The 20,291-nt window shown below is 38.8% G+C and overlaps 2 protein-coding genes across 2 annotated transcripts; one reads left to right on the top strand and one right to left on the bottom strand.

Moving 5' to 3' along the window:
* Positions 1-649: 649 nt before the first annotated feature.
* On the bottom strand, positions 650-18,080 carry LOC146448170 (sushi, nidogen and EGF-like domain-containing protein 1). The gene is made up of 6 exons (XM_085102690.1): positions 17,790-18,080; positions 14,932-15,225; positions 14,047-14,181; positions 11,278-11,410; positions 1,763-1,816; positions 650-722 (listed from the first exon to the last, which is right to left on the bottom strand). Exons 1-6 carry the CDS (start codon positions 17,994-17,996, stop codon positions 685-687), a joined length of 861 nt encoding a protein of 286 aa, XP_084958816.1. The 5' UTR covers positions 17,997-18,080; the 3' UTR covers positions 650-684.
* Positions 2,490-6,833, top strand: LOC146448171 (uncharacterized). The gene is made up of 2 exons (XM_085102689.1): positions 2,490-2,810; positions 5,740-6,833. The coding sequence occupies exons 1-2, from the start codon at positions 2,490-2,492 to the stop codon at positions 6,766-6,768; spliced, it is 1,350 nt and encodes a 449-aa protein (XP_084958815.1). The 3' UTR covers positions 6,769-6,833.
* Positions 18,081-20,291: the final 2,211 nt, after the last annotated feature.

Below are 20,291 nucleotides of genomic sequence, written 5' to 3'. Positions count from 1 at the left end.
CCAGAAACCATTAATTTGGATGAGGGAGAGGCCAATTGTTATTATTATTTTTTTTAATAATGGAAAGATATTGATAATAAGAAACACACGATAGAGGGAAGAGGGGCGGGGAGTGGAATGGAGTGCTATGAAGATACATCGCCACTGGCGAGAATAAATAAAATCTATTTCCTTGCTACGATGAAATTTTCAGCGTGCGCCAAGAGAAAGTGTTATGGCGACTAGAGGTGGTCGTTAAGCTGGTAATTCCAAATCTGGGGAAGCGAATTGGTCGATGTTATTTAAGACAAGGTCTTGCGGACCCGACGTTTTATCGAGAAAATGCAGCATTACTATAAGACGTTTTCTTTACTGCTTCTACACTGGATAACAGCGGTGAACGCGACGTTAGTCAGTGGGAAAACGCTAATAAACGCCCGGAATACAATACGTTTTACAAGTGTTAGCCGAACGGTGAACGCCAGAAAACGCGCGTTTTTCAGCGTTCACCGCGTTCATCGATCATAGCCTCGAGATACTCAGATTTTCTGCGAGGCAAACATGAAGATAACCATGGATGTTTAGTTTTATCACCAGAATTGATAACTAAGGGTAAATTGACAACTGTAAACTGGAGATTTGAGTGCTGACCTTTCAAGCAAATCAACTAGCTCTCACGACACGCTCAAAACGTCAGCATTCGAATCACTTCTCTGTGGCTAATTCACCTTTAGTTATGAACTCTGTTGAACAAACCGAACATTTATTTCTACTCTCCGTCGACGCAGTACTGCAGTTTCTTTAGAAACTAAACCCCCTTAACCAAAACAGCTAATAAGTCAAATTTGAGCTACAGTATTTCATAGATGATGGATGTTATAGCAAACTCAAATCTGGGTTTATTAACCAATAACTAAGCATAATTTGACACAATCGAATTAAATTCTATGTGCGAATTTTGTCAGTTTTCGAGAGACGGTCGCAAAGGGCAGCTGATACCTTAGATACTTTTTAATGAAGACTAACTACTAGACTATAAAAAAGGCTCCTTTACTGAGGATCAAATCAAATCAAATAAAAAAAACCTTTATTAAGACACGATAAGGATTAAAGCTACAATCATAGAAAAAATGTTTTGGGAAGGTTACTCAACAAGGCAACAGAAAGTGGGTATAAAATAGAGACATCGGCGCATTTATTACTTTCGTATGTTGAGGCCTTTGTTTGTCGGTTCCCCTTCCCCCCTGCCCCCATGTTCAATGTTGGATTCCCCACAAATCATATACACATAAAAATTCACTTTTGAAGCTCAACATTGAAACAGGGGAGGGGAGGAAGGTCAAATCGAAGTAGAACTTTGGAATCTTCCCAAGAATTCTTTCGATGATTGTAAGTAGCTTGTGGGGTCGTGTACAACTAGCTGATTAAAAAAAAAAGATATGTAATTACACAAATGTTTCGACTAAGATAAGTTAAAAACGTTTAAAATCTAGATTAAAACATTTTCAATAGAACGATCAAAACATCCAAAAACTCTAACTGTACAAGTTACTAAAATCCAGAGCAGTGTCTAATTTTTTGGTTCGTCTAGTAATCATGCGGTGGTTATCATTATTTTGCTTGATAGGACTTAACATTTGTATGAAAACGGATCATTCACGGAAATTTTACGATTTTAATTTTTAGGAGAAGTTTTACAAATAAGCCGTTCCTCCGATTTTAAGCGAAATTGTTCGTTAAAAGGGTGCGGTGCATCTGCTAATTTAAAAGGGTATTTACTAACCAGTACAATTTGGAGGTTCTCCCATTTCTCCATAAGGACAAGGTTCTTTGTAGCCTGTTAAAACAATAAAAATTAAACTGTTATTTTTAAACATATTTCCGACTTTCCCCTTGGAAGTTAGACCAACCCCATCCCCCATTCCCACTAGTATTTTGGCAAGGTGAATTACTAGTATTTTGGCATAAGCTCAAGCTGTGAGCGATGATCATCTTGCGTAATAGCTGTCACGGCGCAATTATAAAAGGTTGCATGGGAATATTTACGATCGGTTTCAGGTGGTACAAATACCGGAAAGTTCTTAACAAAAATGACATACCTCGCTTCTACGATGTAGTGCTTATTGTCTGTTTGATTTTTTTTTTTTGTTTTGCTGATTTGAGGCCATTTTGGCAAGTTATCGCTTCTTAGGAAACCTAGGAAGTGACAACTCGCTAAAATGGCCTCAAATAGCAAAAGACGCGAACAGACAATAAGCAAGACAAGTTAATAAAGAATCTTTTTTTTTTCCATCTGGGATCTGGGATCTCTCTTTAGAGTTTAAACTCCTTTTATCATAACAAAATATTCTTAATGTACACTGAGTTTCTTATGTGGCTGAGATTTTAAGATTTTTGTGTATTTTTTTAGGGGGGGGGGGGGGGAGGGGATTGGGACCGAGCACCGATGGCGGAGTAGACGTATCTCGCTGAACTCCAACTTTGTGGTGATAGAAATAACCCATATCTCTATGACTCCCAAAGGAAAGGACAGACCAAATTCTTCGAAGGATTGCAATCAGTCTCCTGACAAAAAAAAAGAACAAGATGGCGGGCAGAAGAGTGCAAAGGAAACATCTGAGTCCGACGAGGTTTTGAAGCCTTCGAAAATGGCCGGAGATCTAGGGAAAAAGATCGAGGGTGTTTTGAGAAAATTGGAAAAGCTGGACACCATTGAAAGCTGTCAGAATAAGATGTATACGACTCTGTCTAGTATTGAAGAATCTGTGAGTCCGTTGAATTCGGACGTCAAAAAATTGAAAGTTGAAACCCGCAAACTAAAGTCGAAGAAGGTATGGATTTCAGGATTTTCATATCTGACTTTAAACGACATACAAAGAGCGTCGAAAACGATGTTTGTTGAACTAAAGAACTAAATTTTGTACATGGAGACTTATTTCAGAAGGGCAAACGTTAAATTTGTGTGAAAAACAACTAGTGATGGACCAAGCTAAAAAACATCTAAAAAGAAGATTCTCCATATTTCACTGATCATTGCCGACATACGATGAGAAGATAAAGTGTTGACACTTTATATTTACGGGCGCAATCAAGATAATCTCTCTTCTTTAGAAATGGCGGTGAAAGGCTGCCTTCCTCGTTTGAGTGTGACTTCATTGTTTTCAGTGGCAATTCAGTTTTCCCACAGCTAATTTGAGGTCAAGAGATTAAGTAGAATTTTTAAAAGAGAAATTTAAGGCATTCTTAATCCTGACACCATGTGATTTGCGCAAAGAAGGAAAAATCCAGAAATTCGACGTCGTTTAGATTTTATTATTATTATTATTATTATTATTATTATTATTATTATTATCATTATTATTATTACCATTATTATTATTATTATTATTATTATTATCATTATTATGATAAATTATTATTATAAAGGAAAATACAGGGAGATGTAAAGAATCAACCATAAGAGGACACAGAAAAAATCTGAGCCCCAGATGGGATTAGAACCCACGACCCTCCGTCTTCAAGATCAGATGCTCTAACCTCTGAGCTACTGAGGACTCGTTGGCGAGCAAGGGTCATTTTTGTGGGTTGGACTTACGAACCGCATCACGCAGTCACGCAGTCCAGCATAAGCAGCACAAGTTTGTTTGTTTGTTTGTTTGTTTTTTCTGTTTTATTGTTTTCTTTGTGTTTTTCTTCTTGTATTTTTTTTTGTAGTGTTGTACTATGTTGAATTTCTGCAACAATAAAGATTATAAAAAAATGGACCGTATGTTTAGGATTCTTTTGGTCGCTGATTTTGCTTCATATCATAGTTTCAGTAGGTGTATGTTATATGTTGGTGGGGTTGCAAATTATATAATTGTAAAAACAGTACGAAACAATTATCCAGCTGAAATTGGTCTGCGATGTTTTTCTGTTCTCATCGTCGTCCAGGACTACCATTAATGCGTACAAAATAACACTGCAATTGTGCAATGCAACTGCAATGTTGTGTGAAAAAACGGTCCTCTTTTATGTAAAAAAGCAGCATTTTTACAATTGTATAATTGTCAATTTTAGCAATTCTGTTGATGATACGTTGAAATTCCGATACCGTTAGTTCAACAATGGCGTCGGTCTCTTCGCAGTCTTCAGAGCTGCTGACTCTTAGCCTTTTCTTCTCGCTCTTTTTCTTCTCTGCTTTTTGTTTTTTCGTGTCAGACATGTTACTTGAGAGAACAGAGAAACAAACAAAATGAACGAAGAAACCACACGTATTAAAACCAAACATTATGGCCCGACATAATGTAATTTATATCGAGGCGTGGTGTTCACGTGATAATCCGGTGGAGGTGGGTCGTACCAGGTGCGGATAGCACCGTAAGGTAGCCAATGAGCTTAGAGCAAATGATAAAGCGTGGTTATGAAATAGAAATTTTTCCGAGGTAGTCTTCCTTCTTCTCCTCGCCATCAGATTAAACAGATCCCCAGAAATCTCTTTTACAGATCGCCAAGAAATCCTTTTTCAGGCAAGTAGCTCATTAATTGTTTTCTTTCTCAATTATTGGAGATCTAAACTCCTTTAGTTTATATTTGGTTCAAATTTTGGATTTCCCTCTTTTGCTTTCTGTTATGGCAAAGACACGTGTTTTAGTTCTCGGCCACTCGTTTATTCGCCGTTTCCACGATTTTCTTTGTCACAATTTTGACCAAAAATTTACGGAAAACTTACACATACCTGGGGATCTTTGTATCAAATGGCATGGCATCGCAATTTCTACACGCGTCGAACAGTCACCCTAAAAGAACTTCAATCCTTAATTGGTTTACTGAATTTCACGTGCATTGTTGTCACGCCTGGCCGCGCTTTTCTCCGCCGCTTGATCGATCTTACCAAAGGCATCCAAAAGCCGCATCATCACATTCGTCTTTCGAAGGGTGCCAAATTAGATATCTTGGTTTGGCTTCGGTTTTTGGACGAATTTAATGGTAAATCCTTTTTCTTTAGCGATATTTGGGAAACTTCCGACACCCTTCATCTTTATACTGATGCGGCTGGTTCTATAGGATTTGGTGCGGTTTTTGGCTGCCATTGGCTACAGGGTCTTTGGCCCGAGATGTGGAAAACCTTTAACATAGCCTTTTTAGAGCTTTTTCCTATTGTTATTGCCGTCCATGTCTGGGGGTCACTCATGGCAGATAAGCGTATCATATTTTTCTCAGACAATGCCGCAGTGGTTGACATTATCAACAAGCAGACATCGAAACACCAGGACATCATGGTGCTCTTAAGAGATCTAGTGTTAAGGTGGGGGTAAACGTGAATTTGAATGGGATTTTTAGAGGTTTGAAGAAGAGATAAAAGAAAGAAAATGATTTTTAAAACACCAACAGACAGTCGATAACCACGCAAGAGCACCCCAGGTTGCTAGTGGACTAACTGGGTAGCCGTCTATTAATTATTAACTACAAATTCTAATTTTAAAACCTCACTAAATCTTCAATATTTCTTATTTCTCTTAATTTTACCAATCCTTCAAGAAAAACTATCTCCTCCCAAATATACCCAAAATTGACCTAAAAATTCACAAAACACCCAATAACATTGGTTTCCGTTTTAAGCAGAGAGATTTTGGATTGCTTGAAGCGTGAACGAGATATTTCCATGAAACCGATTTTAATCGGCATGAAAACGGCTTTAAGGTTTACCCCCGCCTTAAGTTGCCTTAGACATCATATTTTCTTTCAAGCCCGTCATATTCCTGGGTTACAAAATTCTAGCGCCGATTACATTTCCCGTTCCCAGGTAGAGAACTTCAAGGCCATATTTCCAGAAGCCGACGAAAATCCCACTCCACTACCCGAGAACCTAATGCCGAAGAATTGGGTGCTAACTTAAGAAGTCTCTTAAGCTCCTCTCTGACAGCCAGCTCGCGTCGCACGTACCAGCGTGCGTGGACTGTTTTCCGCCAATTTTACGTTCACTTTTATGATTCCGGAGATCCTCCTTTACCACTACCTCGAGCATGCATTCCTCTTTTTATTTCTTATCTTACATTTCGTAAATTGGCCTTTTCCACCATTAGTTCGTATCTTTCAGCTATTTCCTACGTACACAAATTACAAGGCCACCCAGACCCTACGAAATCGTTTTTAATTCAAAAACTGTTAACGGCTCTTAGCCGTCGACATCCTGTTGATATCCGTCTTCCGGTGACTCGACCTGTTTTGCATCAGCTCGTTCGTGCCCTTAGCCTTACTAATTCTTTGGCATTTCAGCGTTCTCTTTTTTCGGCGATGTTTCTAGTGGCGTTTTACGGCTTATTTCGCATCGGAGAACTGACTGCCAAGAGCACCCGATTTGCGCCTTCGGTTATCCAGTATAGTAATCTGACCCTTTTGTCCAACGATGGCCATATTCACACGGCGAAAATTACGATTTCAGAGTATAAGCACAACACTAGTCGTCGTCCATTTGATATTCTAATCACTCGGGATGTTTCTTCCACATTTTGCCCGGTCCAAGCCCTTATTCAATACTGCCAATTGCGGGGACATGGTTCTGGTCCGCTATTTTGTCACGCCGATATGAGTCCAATTTCTGCTCACCAATTCAATATCGAACTACAGCGGTGCTTAGCTTATTGTGGTTTAGACACCAGTCGCTATAAAAGTCATAGTTTTCGTATCGGCGGTGCTTGTCATGCCGCTGATCGGGGCTATTCTGATGCGCAAATCCGTGCTCTGGGTCGTTGGAAATCCGATGCTTTTAAAGTCTATTTGAGGTCGGAAGTTCTTCAGGCGAACTAATAATTTTTGCACATGGGGTTTTTCACGCCAAGCCTTTTAACATGGCCATTATATACAGCATGTTAGTTCAGACGGGGCTGCTATAATGTTGTCACTACCCGTTTTGAATTTGTTAGACATTACTTTCAAAGTTTGGATGCCTGTTGAGTCGGTCAGACACTGGGCTGTGACTCGGCTTGCATTATCACTTCTTTCCTGATTTTAATTTTATTTCTTTTGTGTTCACGTTCGTTCTACCTTTATTGACTATGTTATTCTATATGTATTTCCGTTGTCCCAAGGGAGCAACGTTTACGGCCTTCAGTTGTTGTTATTCTTAGACTTTTTTGCGTTGGTCAGTCATTGGGCTGCAACTCGTTAGACATGTATCTTTCGGTCTCAAGTGATATGTCACTTTTGGGTTCTATCCGCAGTGGGTGGGGATGCCTGTGGAGTCGGTCAGACAATGGGCTGCGACTCGGCACGCCTTCTCACCTCATTACATTGCCATTTCCGTCGTTGAGTGCGAGCTTTGTTTTTCGTTGGGGCTTAAGCCACATAGTGTGGCTTGTGGCGAAATTTTGTCGCCCCATTTATCAACAGGAGATTGTACTTTAATTTTTATTGCTGTTTTATGAGTTTGATAATTTGTTCAATTAAACTTGCCACAAACCGTGGCCGAATTTATTCCAACAAAGTTGTCTGTTATTCTCGCTTCTGGGAAATCTGCTAGTAACAGTGTTTTTAACAAAGCTCGCGCTTTAACTGCACCTTTTGTTTAATGAGAACATGCGTCGATATAAAACCAAACATTATGGCCCGACATAATGTAATTTATATCGAGGCGTGGTGTTCACGTGATAATCCGGTGGAGGTGGGTCGTACCAGGTGCGGATAGCACCGTAAGGTAGCCAATGAGCTTAGAGCAAATGATAAAGCGTGGTTATGAAATAGAAATTTTTCCGAGGTAGTCTTCCTTCTTCTCCTCGCCATCAGATTGAACAGATCCCCAGAAATCTCTTTCCCACCTCCTCCCCATTTTCACCACCTGTTACGTTAACGTTTTCTCTTTATGCGTGGGCAGAGTCCAACCAAGGCGAAATTTTGTCGCCCCATTTATCAACAGGAGATTGTACTTTAATTTTTATTGCTGTTTTATGAGTTTGATAATTTGTTCAATTAAACTTGCCACAAACCGTGGCCGAATTTATTCCAACAAAGTTGTCTGTTATTCTCGCTTCTGGGAAATCTGCTAGTAACAGTGTTTTTAACAAAGCTCGCGCTTTAACTGCACCTTTTGTTTAATGAGAACATGCGTCGATATAAAAATCCAAAAGCTCCTTCAGAAACGTGCGTTCAGCTCAAAGTCAATGCGGTCCATTTTAAATCAGGCAATCAATGCTTCGGGCCCATGCAACGATTGTAGAATATTGCAGTAAGAAAGCAATGTTGTATAAAATTCATAGGGGTAAATGAACAGCTCTAGTCAGTGCCAAAATTGTGCAACATAATTTGATCGTGTTGTCATATGAGCGAATTTGGTATGCGCCGGAGGATTTCGGTTTGTTTACACTTCAAATACACAGGGGAAAGTAATAGATATGGTTTGGCTCTCCCATGGTTTACATAAGACCGAACGGTGAAGAAATTCCGTGAATCAAGACACACAGATAATCAGAGAATCAGCTTTCTTAACTGAAAAATTTATTCAGACAGACCTGTGTTCACGCTTGAAAAGCAAATTCGTTTAATTTTCGCCTTGAATGAAGGCGACCGATCCAAGCGAACTGTGGGTCACTAAAGCACAATTTCTCGACTCTATTTAACTGAGTACGTTTTTCGAAAATTTCCCAAAGCTATTTGAAATATGACAAATCGATCAATTTAGCATAAAGCACTGGCAGTCACATTTAAACCTGTAGTATTTTGTAAATTGATTCTCAGGAGCACACAAAAATTTCCGAGAACGTCTATAGCTCATGTGATGATTTGCAGATCTTGTTTGCGATCGCACATGTTTCGCCTTGACACAATTGTGGTGTTTTGTACCGTTCAAGTAAAACCATCGAAATTCAAAATCCATCTGTGATTCATTGACTCCATACTCGCAACGACTACAAGGGGAGTGGGAGTTCCCTTTTGACCGCGTGCATGTATGATTGACAGATGTCAAAACACTACAACAATCTCGAACAAGAATTTCTTCTCTATGAACTCACTGATTTCATCTTTTAAACAGCCGAGGGTTCCTCAGAAGTTGTTCTTCTGATTTATATTATTGAAAGCCTGTGTTTTCCTTCCAAGAACTACAAACTCCCATCTTGAAAATCCACGCATGAGAGACGCTGCAGCCATTTTGAATTGAATACAAGAATCTTCCGTACGAATAAAGCCGACTGACATCTCGTCAACCTGTCGTGGTAAACCTTTGGCATTCCGAACCTTTTCGGAAAATGGACTTACTTTCTTTCGTACTTACTTACTTACTTACTTACTTACTTACTTACTTACTTACTTACTTACTTACTTACTTACTTACTTACTTACTCACACTACACGATGACAATGTAGGTTTCAGCTTCTACAAAGCTGAAACCACAAAAAAAGAAATAACGGAAACTAAATACGTAGATTTAATTGAGAACACTATTGCAGACGTTTAAAAGGAGTACCGAGATCAGAGCGAAGTAGATGAAATCTTACTGTGGGATGTAATCAAAATGCAAATTCGAGCGTCTTCGATCAAATATGCCATAGCGACAAAATCACACTTAATGATCTCCGCCGTTAAGTCATTCAAATTATTGCCATGTGATATGATACGGGAACATATATCATCTCACCTTCAAATGCAACCAAGCAAAAGTTATTGACATTTACTGTAATTGTAAAGGTAATTGCTTCGCGCTGGCTCATCACAAGGCCAGTTGGGTATTGTGGGGAAGTGAAGCAATTTAAACATTGCATAGCTGAATCAAACGTTATGCGAAAAGGAATAATAATAAAAAACGGAAGAAAATTACTCATTCACTCCTCACGTTCTCGAATAGTGTTTTACTGGAATGGTTGATCCTAGTCACATGTAAGGCATAATGAATACAAAGAAGGAAGCAACAGGGTGCTGAGGATATTGTATTTAACTTGCTTTTGAATTTCAATGTTAATTAAAGGAAAAGGCGATTGCTTAAATGTCATGTATTTCTTTCGCTCACGTGATTGCCGTTTGTGGCCTATAGAACAGCATGAAAACACTTATAAGAACCGCTACGTAAATCCCACTGGCGAACGTTATAACATGTCAAAAGTCATTTTAAAATTACGGCAATCTACTTACATTTGTTGTGATCTCGTTCAACAAAGAAACGAAATGTTGTTTCAATGGCAAATGGAAAAGTCTTATCCTCTACCTTTGTTGGTGACTCTACCATACAGCCTCTCCACACTGTGTTCGTAATTTTGGTTCCTGGTTCGATTTTAATATTTCCATGTCGATTCACGTTGCCAAGACATGTAGCACGGCCTTCGCTGGGTTTTATAAAATCCGCCAAATTAGAAAATTCCTTAATCCTGAGTCGACGAAAACTATTGTTCATGCATTGGTTAACTTCACATTTGGACTATTGTAACTCTCATCTCTTTGGCGTTCCAATATATCAAACTGATCGTCTTCAGCAATTGCTTATAACGCAGCTGCTCGATTAATTTTTGGTATACCTAAATTTGATCCCATCTCGTCTGCCTTATTCCATCTACATTGGCTTCCTGTTGTCTATCGTGTTCAGTTTAAACTCCTGCTTTTAGTCTATAAAAGTGTTAACGATCAAGCTCCACAATACATTAAAGAACTGCTGTTAAGCTATTCCATTTCAGCCTATCGCCTACGCTCTTGTGACCAGGGACTTCTTTTTAAGCCGAAAACTAATCACAAGACCTTTGGTGATCGGGCCTTTTGCGCATTCTGGGCCATTACCTTGGAAAAAAACTCCCTTTCGATATACGATCCAGTCGGAATGTTTCTATTTTAAAATCAAACTAAAAGACATACCTTTTTACGTAAGCTTATAGTTTGTTATGACAATGTTCACATTAGCCCGCTTTGTTATATTGATTTTAATTATGTACTGTAAAACGCTTTAGAATATTTTATAATTTTAGCGTTGTATGAATAAAGTTTATTATTATTTTATTATTACTCTATTTTAACGGTTAAGCCTGTTCGTGAGATAATTTGTTACTGTTGTTTACCACAATTTTAAGAAAGGTTAGTTTATAAAGAAATTAACCAATATCTCTGTTTTTATTGTTTGCTTTCTAGTCCCTATCAATTTCTAATGACAGCTTTCTACAGAAAAAAAAAAAATAGCACGCTAAAGCTCGGTACAAGTTTATGCTTGAATTGTGGTGCTGATAGTTGGTGCCGAGCAAAACCAGTTGAATTTATTAATTATTTTAACACAAGGTTCTTTAAGAATTTAGTGTATTATCCCTGCAATTACTGAAATGGAGTTTTAAACGTTAAAATGTCCTTACCTCTGCCATCAACACGGTAAATCCATCGGCCTGGCGTCCCTACGTTGGTCTGTGTCGGTAGGCGGAGTACTTCATATGTACCGGAGCCAGGAATTGTGTAATATCGCCTTCCATCTCCAGCATTTATCCCAGCCTGACGAGAGAGAAAACTTTCAAATTACCTATCACCACCAAACGTATAAATGGAGTTTTGTTGGTTATGTGGGGGCTATCGGCCTTCAGCTCGGGGTAATATAATATGTGATTTATTCCCCTAGTGCGTTGCCCGAGCCATAAAACGCGAAGGGAATAAGTCACATAACCGTGAAATAAAGGCCGATAAATGGCTTATTTTTACATTGGCGAGGATTCCTCAAGGGATCTAAAAATAAACTGAAGAAAAATGCCTCTCTTGTTCACCTTTCTTTTGTTTTTCAACAAGGTTCTCGTTTTTTTTTTTTTTTTTTTTTTTTTTTTTTTTTTTTTTTTGGGGGGGGGGGGGGTTGTTTTTTGTTTTTGTTTTATTATGTTACGCCCAGGGCAAACGTCGAATCTTGTGAAATCGAACTTAATCCGTCGAACCTATTAATTTTGAAATAGGCGCATGAATGGTGCGACGTTTGCCGCAATTGAGTTCGACTCAAATTAATTCGTTCGACTCATGCATAAGTTCGACTTGCCAGGTCGGATAATGCGACAGTGGTTCGGCGCTTCAGCAAATGCGGTTAACTTAATTTATAAATCATGCAAATTACAAAATAATTGTTTCAAGTGTGTCACAAAAATACCGACTCCCCCATCTGCCAAAAGCTACTGTCCACCCCCCCACCCCCACCCCCCCCCCCCCCCTTCCTTCCGACGAGCTTGTGCTTCCGAACGGGAATGGCGAGCGATCGAAAGTCATTGCTGACATCGCACAGCGTGATGGAAATATGTTTTCCGTGTTTCACGAACACTAAATGCAAATGCCTCCGATGCGAATTGCCTATTTGCAATAAATGCTCAGTTTTGAGTCTTCTCTTTCTATTTTTCGTAATTAATTGCCAAAAAAAGGCCCGACGAACACTGTATTTCGGCATTTCGCTGGCGAGTCCTAGCAGTAACTTGCTGCGTGTCCAGTGAATAGCACGGGGACACGTGCAGTGCTTTAATGAAGTGCAATTTGTGAGTGAGGATCGATGCAGGTTTACTGTTTGTTGAACCTATGTTTTCATAAATTCGACGCGACTAAGGCTATGTTCACCCGGGAGCGGTCCCAAACGGATCCGACCCTATCCTGGAATGGACCATTTCTGTTCACACGGCACCGTTTCGCTTAGCAACGTCAGTTCACACGGGACTGGTCTGTTACGGTTCGATACTGAATTGAAGTAAGAAAAGCAACTGTTTCTACTAGTTAAGCATGCGCAGAATACACGTTGAAGCTTTCAAAATGGCGTCGAACAAGGCTAAATCGATAGAGGAAGGACTGGAGTAAAGCCTTCAACTGGACGGACGATGTATTATACCTTCTCTTAAAAGTATTTATAGGTTACAAAGCCTGCCATTCCTGTTTTCCGACGAGCAATTTTGAAACTTTATTTGCGGGTGCAGACAACGAGCAAGCAGTTGACAATTTCAATTTTCGCACCGAGGATGTTTTAACCGACCTCTTTACAGATAAAGAAGATTCCGGGCGTGGGATCACTACTGTAACTGACAGCGATTCTTGCGAGGAATGAAGCAAAAATACCACAAAACACAACGAGGTCAACTACGTGGAGTACACGAGTTTTAGATGACTGAGTTAAAGAACAGAACGCCTCACCAATAAATGAAGGCGACACTTTCATGGTTCGTCCAAACAGTGAAATTTTAAACGCGCTGTGCAATTTCGAACTGTCGTTTTGGCTGAGCAAGTTCTTATACGAAATAAGGAAGAAGGATAAGAGTGAATACCTTCCAAATTCACTGTATTTACACTCCAGGTAAACATTTGAAAATTTTTTTTTTCATGAACAGCTAATTAAAATGCAAGGGGGATAAGTCACTTATCCTCTTTGTATATTAATACATAATCCCCTTGCATTTTAATTAGCTGTTCATTGGCCCCGCTCTTCCCTTAAAACAATCAAAGCCGCACCCAACTTTTCAGACAGTTGATTCAGGGGTTATGTAATATATATCCCCCGACAAGAACAAAGGAATCCGAGGTGATGTAAGAATAAGATGAATTAGCAATGTAAATAAATATGCAAAAAAGAAAAAATCACTAGTACATAACATTTTATTTACTTTCATTTTCTCTGCGACTTTCAGTAGTGGATCAGTATTCAAAAAGACAGTATGTTCCACTTTTACGCGGTTGAAAGCTATGTGGCAAACTGAGGGTAACCGGAAATTTTTCAGAGATAATTAGACAACTATGATTGTAGAAAGATTTGACATACATAACAATGTATTTCCTTTTGTTTTATTAATTAATTAATTAATTAATTAATTAATTAATTAATTAATTAATTAATTTATTTATTTATTTATTTATTTATTTATTTATTTATCGTTTGCAGATTAAACTTAATTATTTTGTTTTTTTTTTTGTACGGTTGAGAAGGTTGGATTTAGTTAATAAGGTTCAAGTATTTCGTATGCGTCTTGTTTGCGTTTAGCTTTCCTCTTGACTTTTGTGAATTGCCGCTCAATTTGGAACTTACTTCGAGATAGGCAGTGCCTATGCGCAGATGAAAAATGAGGCACCGTCCTTAAATACTCTATAGCCATAATTCGGCATGATACTATTCATGAACAAACCTGTGCATAATTTCCTCCAAGCCCTGAACTGTGGCCCCCACTTGCGGTCCCAGTCGTCCATTCAATTTTGTTGTAGTTAAAGATGACAAAGGAGTTCCTCCCATCGGTGATAAGGACCGCCTGGAAATTGTTGGTCTAGAAAAAATGGTAAAATAAGTAGGTTGGTGAGAGAGGCAGTAAGTAAGAATGACACTATCGAAAAAGCAGTCAGAAATAACTTATAATTGCAGTTATGAAAAAAAAAAAATAAGAATATTTTTCTCTCGGTCTTGCATCAGTAGGGTATCAAACGAGTGAGTGAAAATATTATGGTTAATATTCATTACTCTTAAAGGGAGATATGAGTGTTTGTGTGTATTACAACAACAACAATTTATTTGAAAAAAAAAAAACAAAACAAAAAACAGAATCAATCAGAATGGCTTGTCCCACAAATAGGTACAAAAAATAATCGAGGCGGGACAAGACGAATACAGGAACACTTGAGAAAAGTAACAAGAACTTAAAAATACAGACATGCAAAAACTTTACGAAGTAACAGATTTTAAGTATTTTACACTAGTTAACAGAATAAAAGTAGCAATAGTAAATGGGACAATTATTTAGTTAGTCCTACATTATTGTTTGTTTGTGTGTGTGTGTGCGCGTGTTTTTTTTTTTCTCTAGTCATAACTTCCATAATTACAATGATGAAGTGCCAATGAATACCATCTTAAACGATCCAATGAATCAAGTCAGTCTCTTTAATCATGGAAATGATTCAAACCTCCACAATACCAACAATCAGCGAGAATATTGCAGGCAGATATTGAGAAAAAGAGTGCGCGAGTGACTTGCAAATCAGCTTACGGACACCGGTCATTAACTCTAAAATTATATTTCTACCTTATTTAGATAAGTCCCACGAGCACCATAGAAAGTAACTTGGTACCAAGTGACGATAAATAAGCTTGCTGCTGTAAAGTTTCCGCATTGAGGGCAGGAATTTGTGACGTCAATGGTCGCCTGCTGAAGAAGGCCTTGATCCGAGGTCTCGCGGTAAAAGATCTCCCCCACCTCCCGAGTTATGACATCAGCCCAAAATGGCGCCACCAGTGATCTATTATTGCCGATTGGAAACCTCTGAGGTGTGTACTGACTTTCCGCTTTTTGAAAGGAAATTACACCGTTGATGTTGACCTGAATCGAGAAAACAAATAAAGGCTATCGTCAGTATTTGCGGAACAAAATACTGTATGCTATGCTATGCTATGCTATGCTATGCTATGCTAAGTATGCTATGCTATGCTATGCTATGCTTTGCTATGCTATGCTATGCTATGCTATGCTATGCTATGCTATGCTATGCTATGCTATACTTTGCTACGGTGTGGTATGGTATGGTATGGTTTGGTCTAGTTATGGCATGGTATGGTATAGTATGAAATAGTATGAAAAGGTGTTGTATGATATGATATAGTATGGTGTGGTGTGGTATTGTGTGATGTGGTGTAGTATGGTATGGTATGGTACGGTATAGTATGGTATGGTATGTTATGGTATGGTGTGGTGCCGTGTGGCGTGGTGTAATATGGTGTGATTTGGCATGTTGCAGTGTGGTGTGATGTGGTATAGTGCGGTGTGGTCTGGTGTGGTCTGGTGTGATATGGTGTGATGTGCTGTTGTGTGACGTGGTGTGGTGCGGTATGGTATGGTGTGGTGTGCTGTTGTGCAGTGTGGTAAGGTGTGGTATGGTGTGGTGTAGTATGGTGCCGTGTGGTATGGTGTTGTCTGGTGCGGGTGGCATGGTATGGTGTGGTGTATTATGGTGCCATGTGGTGTGGTGTGGTATGGTGGGGTATGGTGTGGTATGGTATGTTATGGTGTGGTGTTGTAAGGTGTGGCGTGATGTGGCATTGTGTTTTGAGTGCGGTGTGTTGTGCTGTGTTGTGATGCAGTATGGTGTGGTATGGTATGGTATGGTATGGTATGGTATGGTATGGTATGGTATGATATGGTATGGTATGGTATGGTATGGTATGGTATGGTATGGTATGGTATGGTGGTGGTGTGGTGTGGTGTGGTGTGGTGTGGTGGGGTATGGTGTGGTATGGTATGTTATGGTGTGGTGTTGTATGGTGTGGTATGTTGTGGTACGGTATGGTATGGTATGGTATGGTATGGTGGGGCGTGATGTGGCAATGTGTTTTGAGTGCGGTGTGGTGTGCTGTGTAGTGGTGCGGTATGGTATAGTATGGAGGTGGTGTGTTATGTTGTGGTAGGGTATGGTATGGTATGGTGTGGCGTGATGTGGCAATGTGTTTTGAGTGCGGTGATGTGTGCTGTGTTGTGATGCAGTATGGTATGGTATGGTATGGTATGGTATGGAGGTGGTGTGGAATGTTGTGGTATAGGGTGGTATGGTGTGTTGTGGTACGGTATGGTATGGTGTGGCGTGATGTGGCAATGTGTTTTGAGTGCGGTGTGGTGTTCGTTGTTGTGGTGCGATGTGGTATGGTATGGTATGGTATGGTATGATATGATGGTGGTGTGGTGTGTTGTGGTAGGGTGTGGTATGGTGTGTTGTAATACGGAATGGTATGTTATGGTGCGGCGTGATGTGGCAATGTGTTTTGAGTGCAGTGTGGTGTACTGTGTTGTGGTGCGGTGTGGTATGGTATGGTATGGTATGGTATGGTATGGTATGGTATGGTATGGTATAGTGGTGGTGTGGTGTGGTGTGATGTGGTATGGTGTAGTAGGGTGCTAAGTGGTGTGGTGTGGTGTGCTGTGTTGTGTTGTGATGTGGTGTGGTGTTATGTGGTTTAGTATGGTGTGGTTTGGTGTGGTGTAGGATGGGATAAAACGGGATGATATGGCATGGTTGGGAAGATGTTGTGTGACCTGGTCTGTGATGACAGGGTTGTAAATCCACTATGAAGGTACTCCTAACATGGCGGAGAAAATTATTCTTTTCACGTGAAAATCTCCGTTTGATTTGAAGACAAGGTCTGTGCCAACATACTAGAGAAACTTCTTTTTTGACTTTAGTGCGGATCCGATGCTTAACAGCTTTAGCAACATATTAAAGTATTTATTTTCCCTTCATCTTCGATGTAACAAGATAGCTAGGATATCACTTTGTCTAATGCTACTTCTTGATGAAAAATTGTTTATCATTTTACGGTTGTTAATCTGAGCATTCTGAGTATTACCAGTGGTGATAACGACGTTAAATCGTGCGCATATCATGAATTAATTTACAGTCAACAATGTTCGTCACGAGAGATGAGTAGAGAAAAATAAAACTGTTAACTGCAGTTATTAACGGCTTTTTGGTGGCTACTTATGAAGAGTTCACTCTGTATATTGGCACAAAAGGGTAACGTTTTACAGCCCAATGTTATTTACAGTGTGGAAGCCAAATACATAAATTAAATGACAGAGCATGTAATTGGATTAAGGAAATAACTTGAATCGGAACCGGAAAGTCCGCAATAGATTAAAATAACATACAAACTTAATCTTTTAACATGCTTAGTCTATAGTTCATAAGAAAACCACTGGGCATACAATAACGCGGAAAATGTACGAACGGAATTGGCTTAATTTTCCGATGAGAAGGCGCGCGCGTTACATTTGGCGTCATTTTTAGTGTCTAAACAAAAGCTATGAGCCAATTCGCGCGGGGGAATATTCACATGCAGTTATTGTAATTTCTTGAGCTGTGTGACCAACGTATGTTCAAGAAAAGTTGTACTTACAAACAATGAAGTGTGTCTCTTTCCAAAGAAAGAAACTGGTTGCGGCATCGACAAATTCACGGAACCACCGTCGTCGCCTCGCGGAACAAGCTGGTCTCCTTCATTTGGTCCAAAGGGATAAAAATTCGGAAGTATAGTAGCCCCCGAGAGTATATTCTTATTCCAGGCGAACGTTACAAGTAGCATTAAAAATTTCGTATAACTCATTTTAACATTGATGCGTCAGCCTCCTTAGGGAATTAACATGCGATGGAGTTATGCCTCAGCATTTTAGGCAGAACGGTTCACTGACACCAATTAAAATGGTTCACTGACCACACTGAGCGTGAGCCACAAGATTCCCAAACTCACGACACGAAATGCGAGGAATCTACAACTGTTTATCATTTATGTGAGCACTAGAATTCGAACTTTATCCTTTGGAGAAAATGGTGTTCGGTTTACTTCCTTCTTTTCACGGAATCTATTTTTATAAATTCCATCCCCTGTTCAACTTCTTCGAAGGGCTGTAACTTTGACTTAATTGATTTTCAGACACAATACGTCAATGGGTGTCAGTTCAAACAAATGAATTGAAATTTATACACACCCTGAGTGGTTATTTTTATATTGGTTGGCCCGACGTTCTAAGGAGAACGGAAACGGTTTTAGGAATGTTTAAAATGCTTTGGGGCTGTTGATTTCGTTACACTATTTTATTTTATCTAAATAGCCATGTTGCCAGCGATACGGATATAGTGTGGACTGAGTAATGACAATTTATGCTGCGGCTGTTCTCTTACAAAGAAACGATTGGGCCGTAAAACTCGTTCTTCCTTTCATTTTTTATTAATTGTTTTTTTTTTTTTTTTTTTTTCATTTTTTATATTTTTCAGCGCAATGTGTGTCTTGACAATGGATACCAATTAATAATCATAGCTATAATGATGAAACGATGCGAAATGTCTTGCATTCTTTACTTTGTAAACTTTAGATTTGTTTATTCAATTTCTCAATCTCCCTTAGGCAGCGAGAGAATTGGCCTGTTCATAACTAAATTAAACATAATTGCTTTATGGTTACCTGTTGACAGTTTTTAACAATGCAAGCTTCCAAATAATTTAAAATAGCGTCGGAAATCCACACAAAACATTTGGGATATTTTTCACCATGTGCTTGTTAGTGTGGGAATATCCAAGCTTAGATACTATCAATGGCTTAAAATACAAATAAAACGCAAACATGTTAATTTAATGAACTTGGCATATAACATTAATTAGCGCATGTTGACCGTTTCGAATTAAAACTAAGAAATTTAAATTGCATACAATATTTATCAAAGTCGATCAGGTAGCCTTTTCGACAAAACAGAAGAGCTGATTTGTTCAAATACATCCTTCATTCCGTGAAATCCATTTTCTTTTTGCTTTGTTAATATACCATTTAATTAAACTTCTATTTATGTCATGCTAATCATAGGATGTACATTAAAGTGCAAGTTGAAATATGAATCGTTTCCCAATTCACACTATGCAACCAGTTTATCAACTGAAAACAGTCAGTTTAATTGCTCCACAAGGAGATGGTAAACTATTTTTTGAAATGGCATGTCGTTGCGTGTGAAAATTTGTAACTCTCGCTAAGGTAAGAAAATAACATTCATTTCTTAGCTTTGTAAGCTTAAGGTTCTTTCAATTTATTATCAAATACTTGTTGTACAAACCCCGTATCATACCAGCTAATGTATTTTTGTAAAATTTTCAGATTTGACTACCTTAACTGATGGCCGAGAATGAATATTGCTTTAAGCTGTGTAAAAATAGGGCTTAACGCAACATTGATTCCTGAACTAATGGCCTTAAACTTCGTTGGTCCAGGATATGTGTAGTTATCGATGTCAGAGCAATTGCAGTCTGAAATGCTATTAATACACGACTTACTGTACATTAAAAACAATTTTAATCAAAGCTATTTTTATTTTCTCCCTCTAACACAAGAAAAGCGTATTAGGTGGCCAGACCGCTCATTGTCTTTTGTCCTCTTTTAAGCGCCTTTAGACGTTTTTCGATTACGAAAACATCAACAATTTATGAACTTAGCATAACAAAAAATTAATCATACAGGAGACAAGGAAATAACATTTCATTTTAAGACTTGTAAGCTAATTTAATATCGATACTTGTTGTACAAACCGCGTATTCATACCAGCTAATGCATTCTTGTATCATTTTCAGTTTTAACTGCCTAAACGGATATTGCTTTAAACTGTGTAAAAATAGGGCTTAACGGAACATTGATTCCTGAACTAAGAGCCTTACATGGCATTCGTCAAGGAAATGTGAATTGATTGACACCAGAATGATTAAAGTCTGGAATGTGTATAAACAACGCCTTTATTCAAGGGTGCTTTTTATTCACAGAAGGAAATATTAATGAAGCCACACAACACCTTTGATCTCTTTTCAGCGGCATCGACGTTTGTCAATCACAAACATATAAACAATCACGATTTAAATATACGAA

Source organism: Pavona decussata, unplaced genomic scaffold (genome assembly GCF_977016875.1).
Source record: "Pavona decussata unplaced genomic scaffold, jaPavDecu1.1 SCAFFOLD_1315, whole genome shotgun sequence".
Taxonomy (NCBI): Eukaryota; Metazoa; Cnidaria; class Anthozoa; order Scleractinia; family Agariciidae; genus Pavona; species Pavona decussata.
This window is presented reverse-complemented; position numbering and strand designations above follow the sequence as displayed.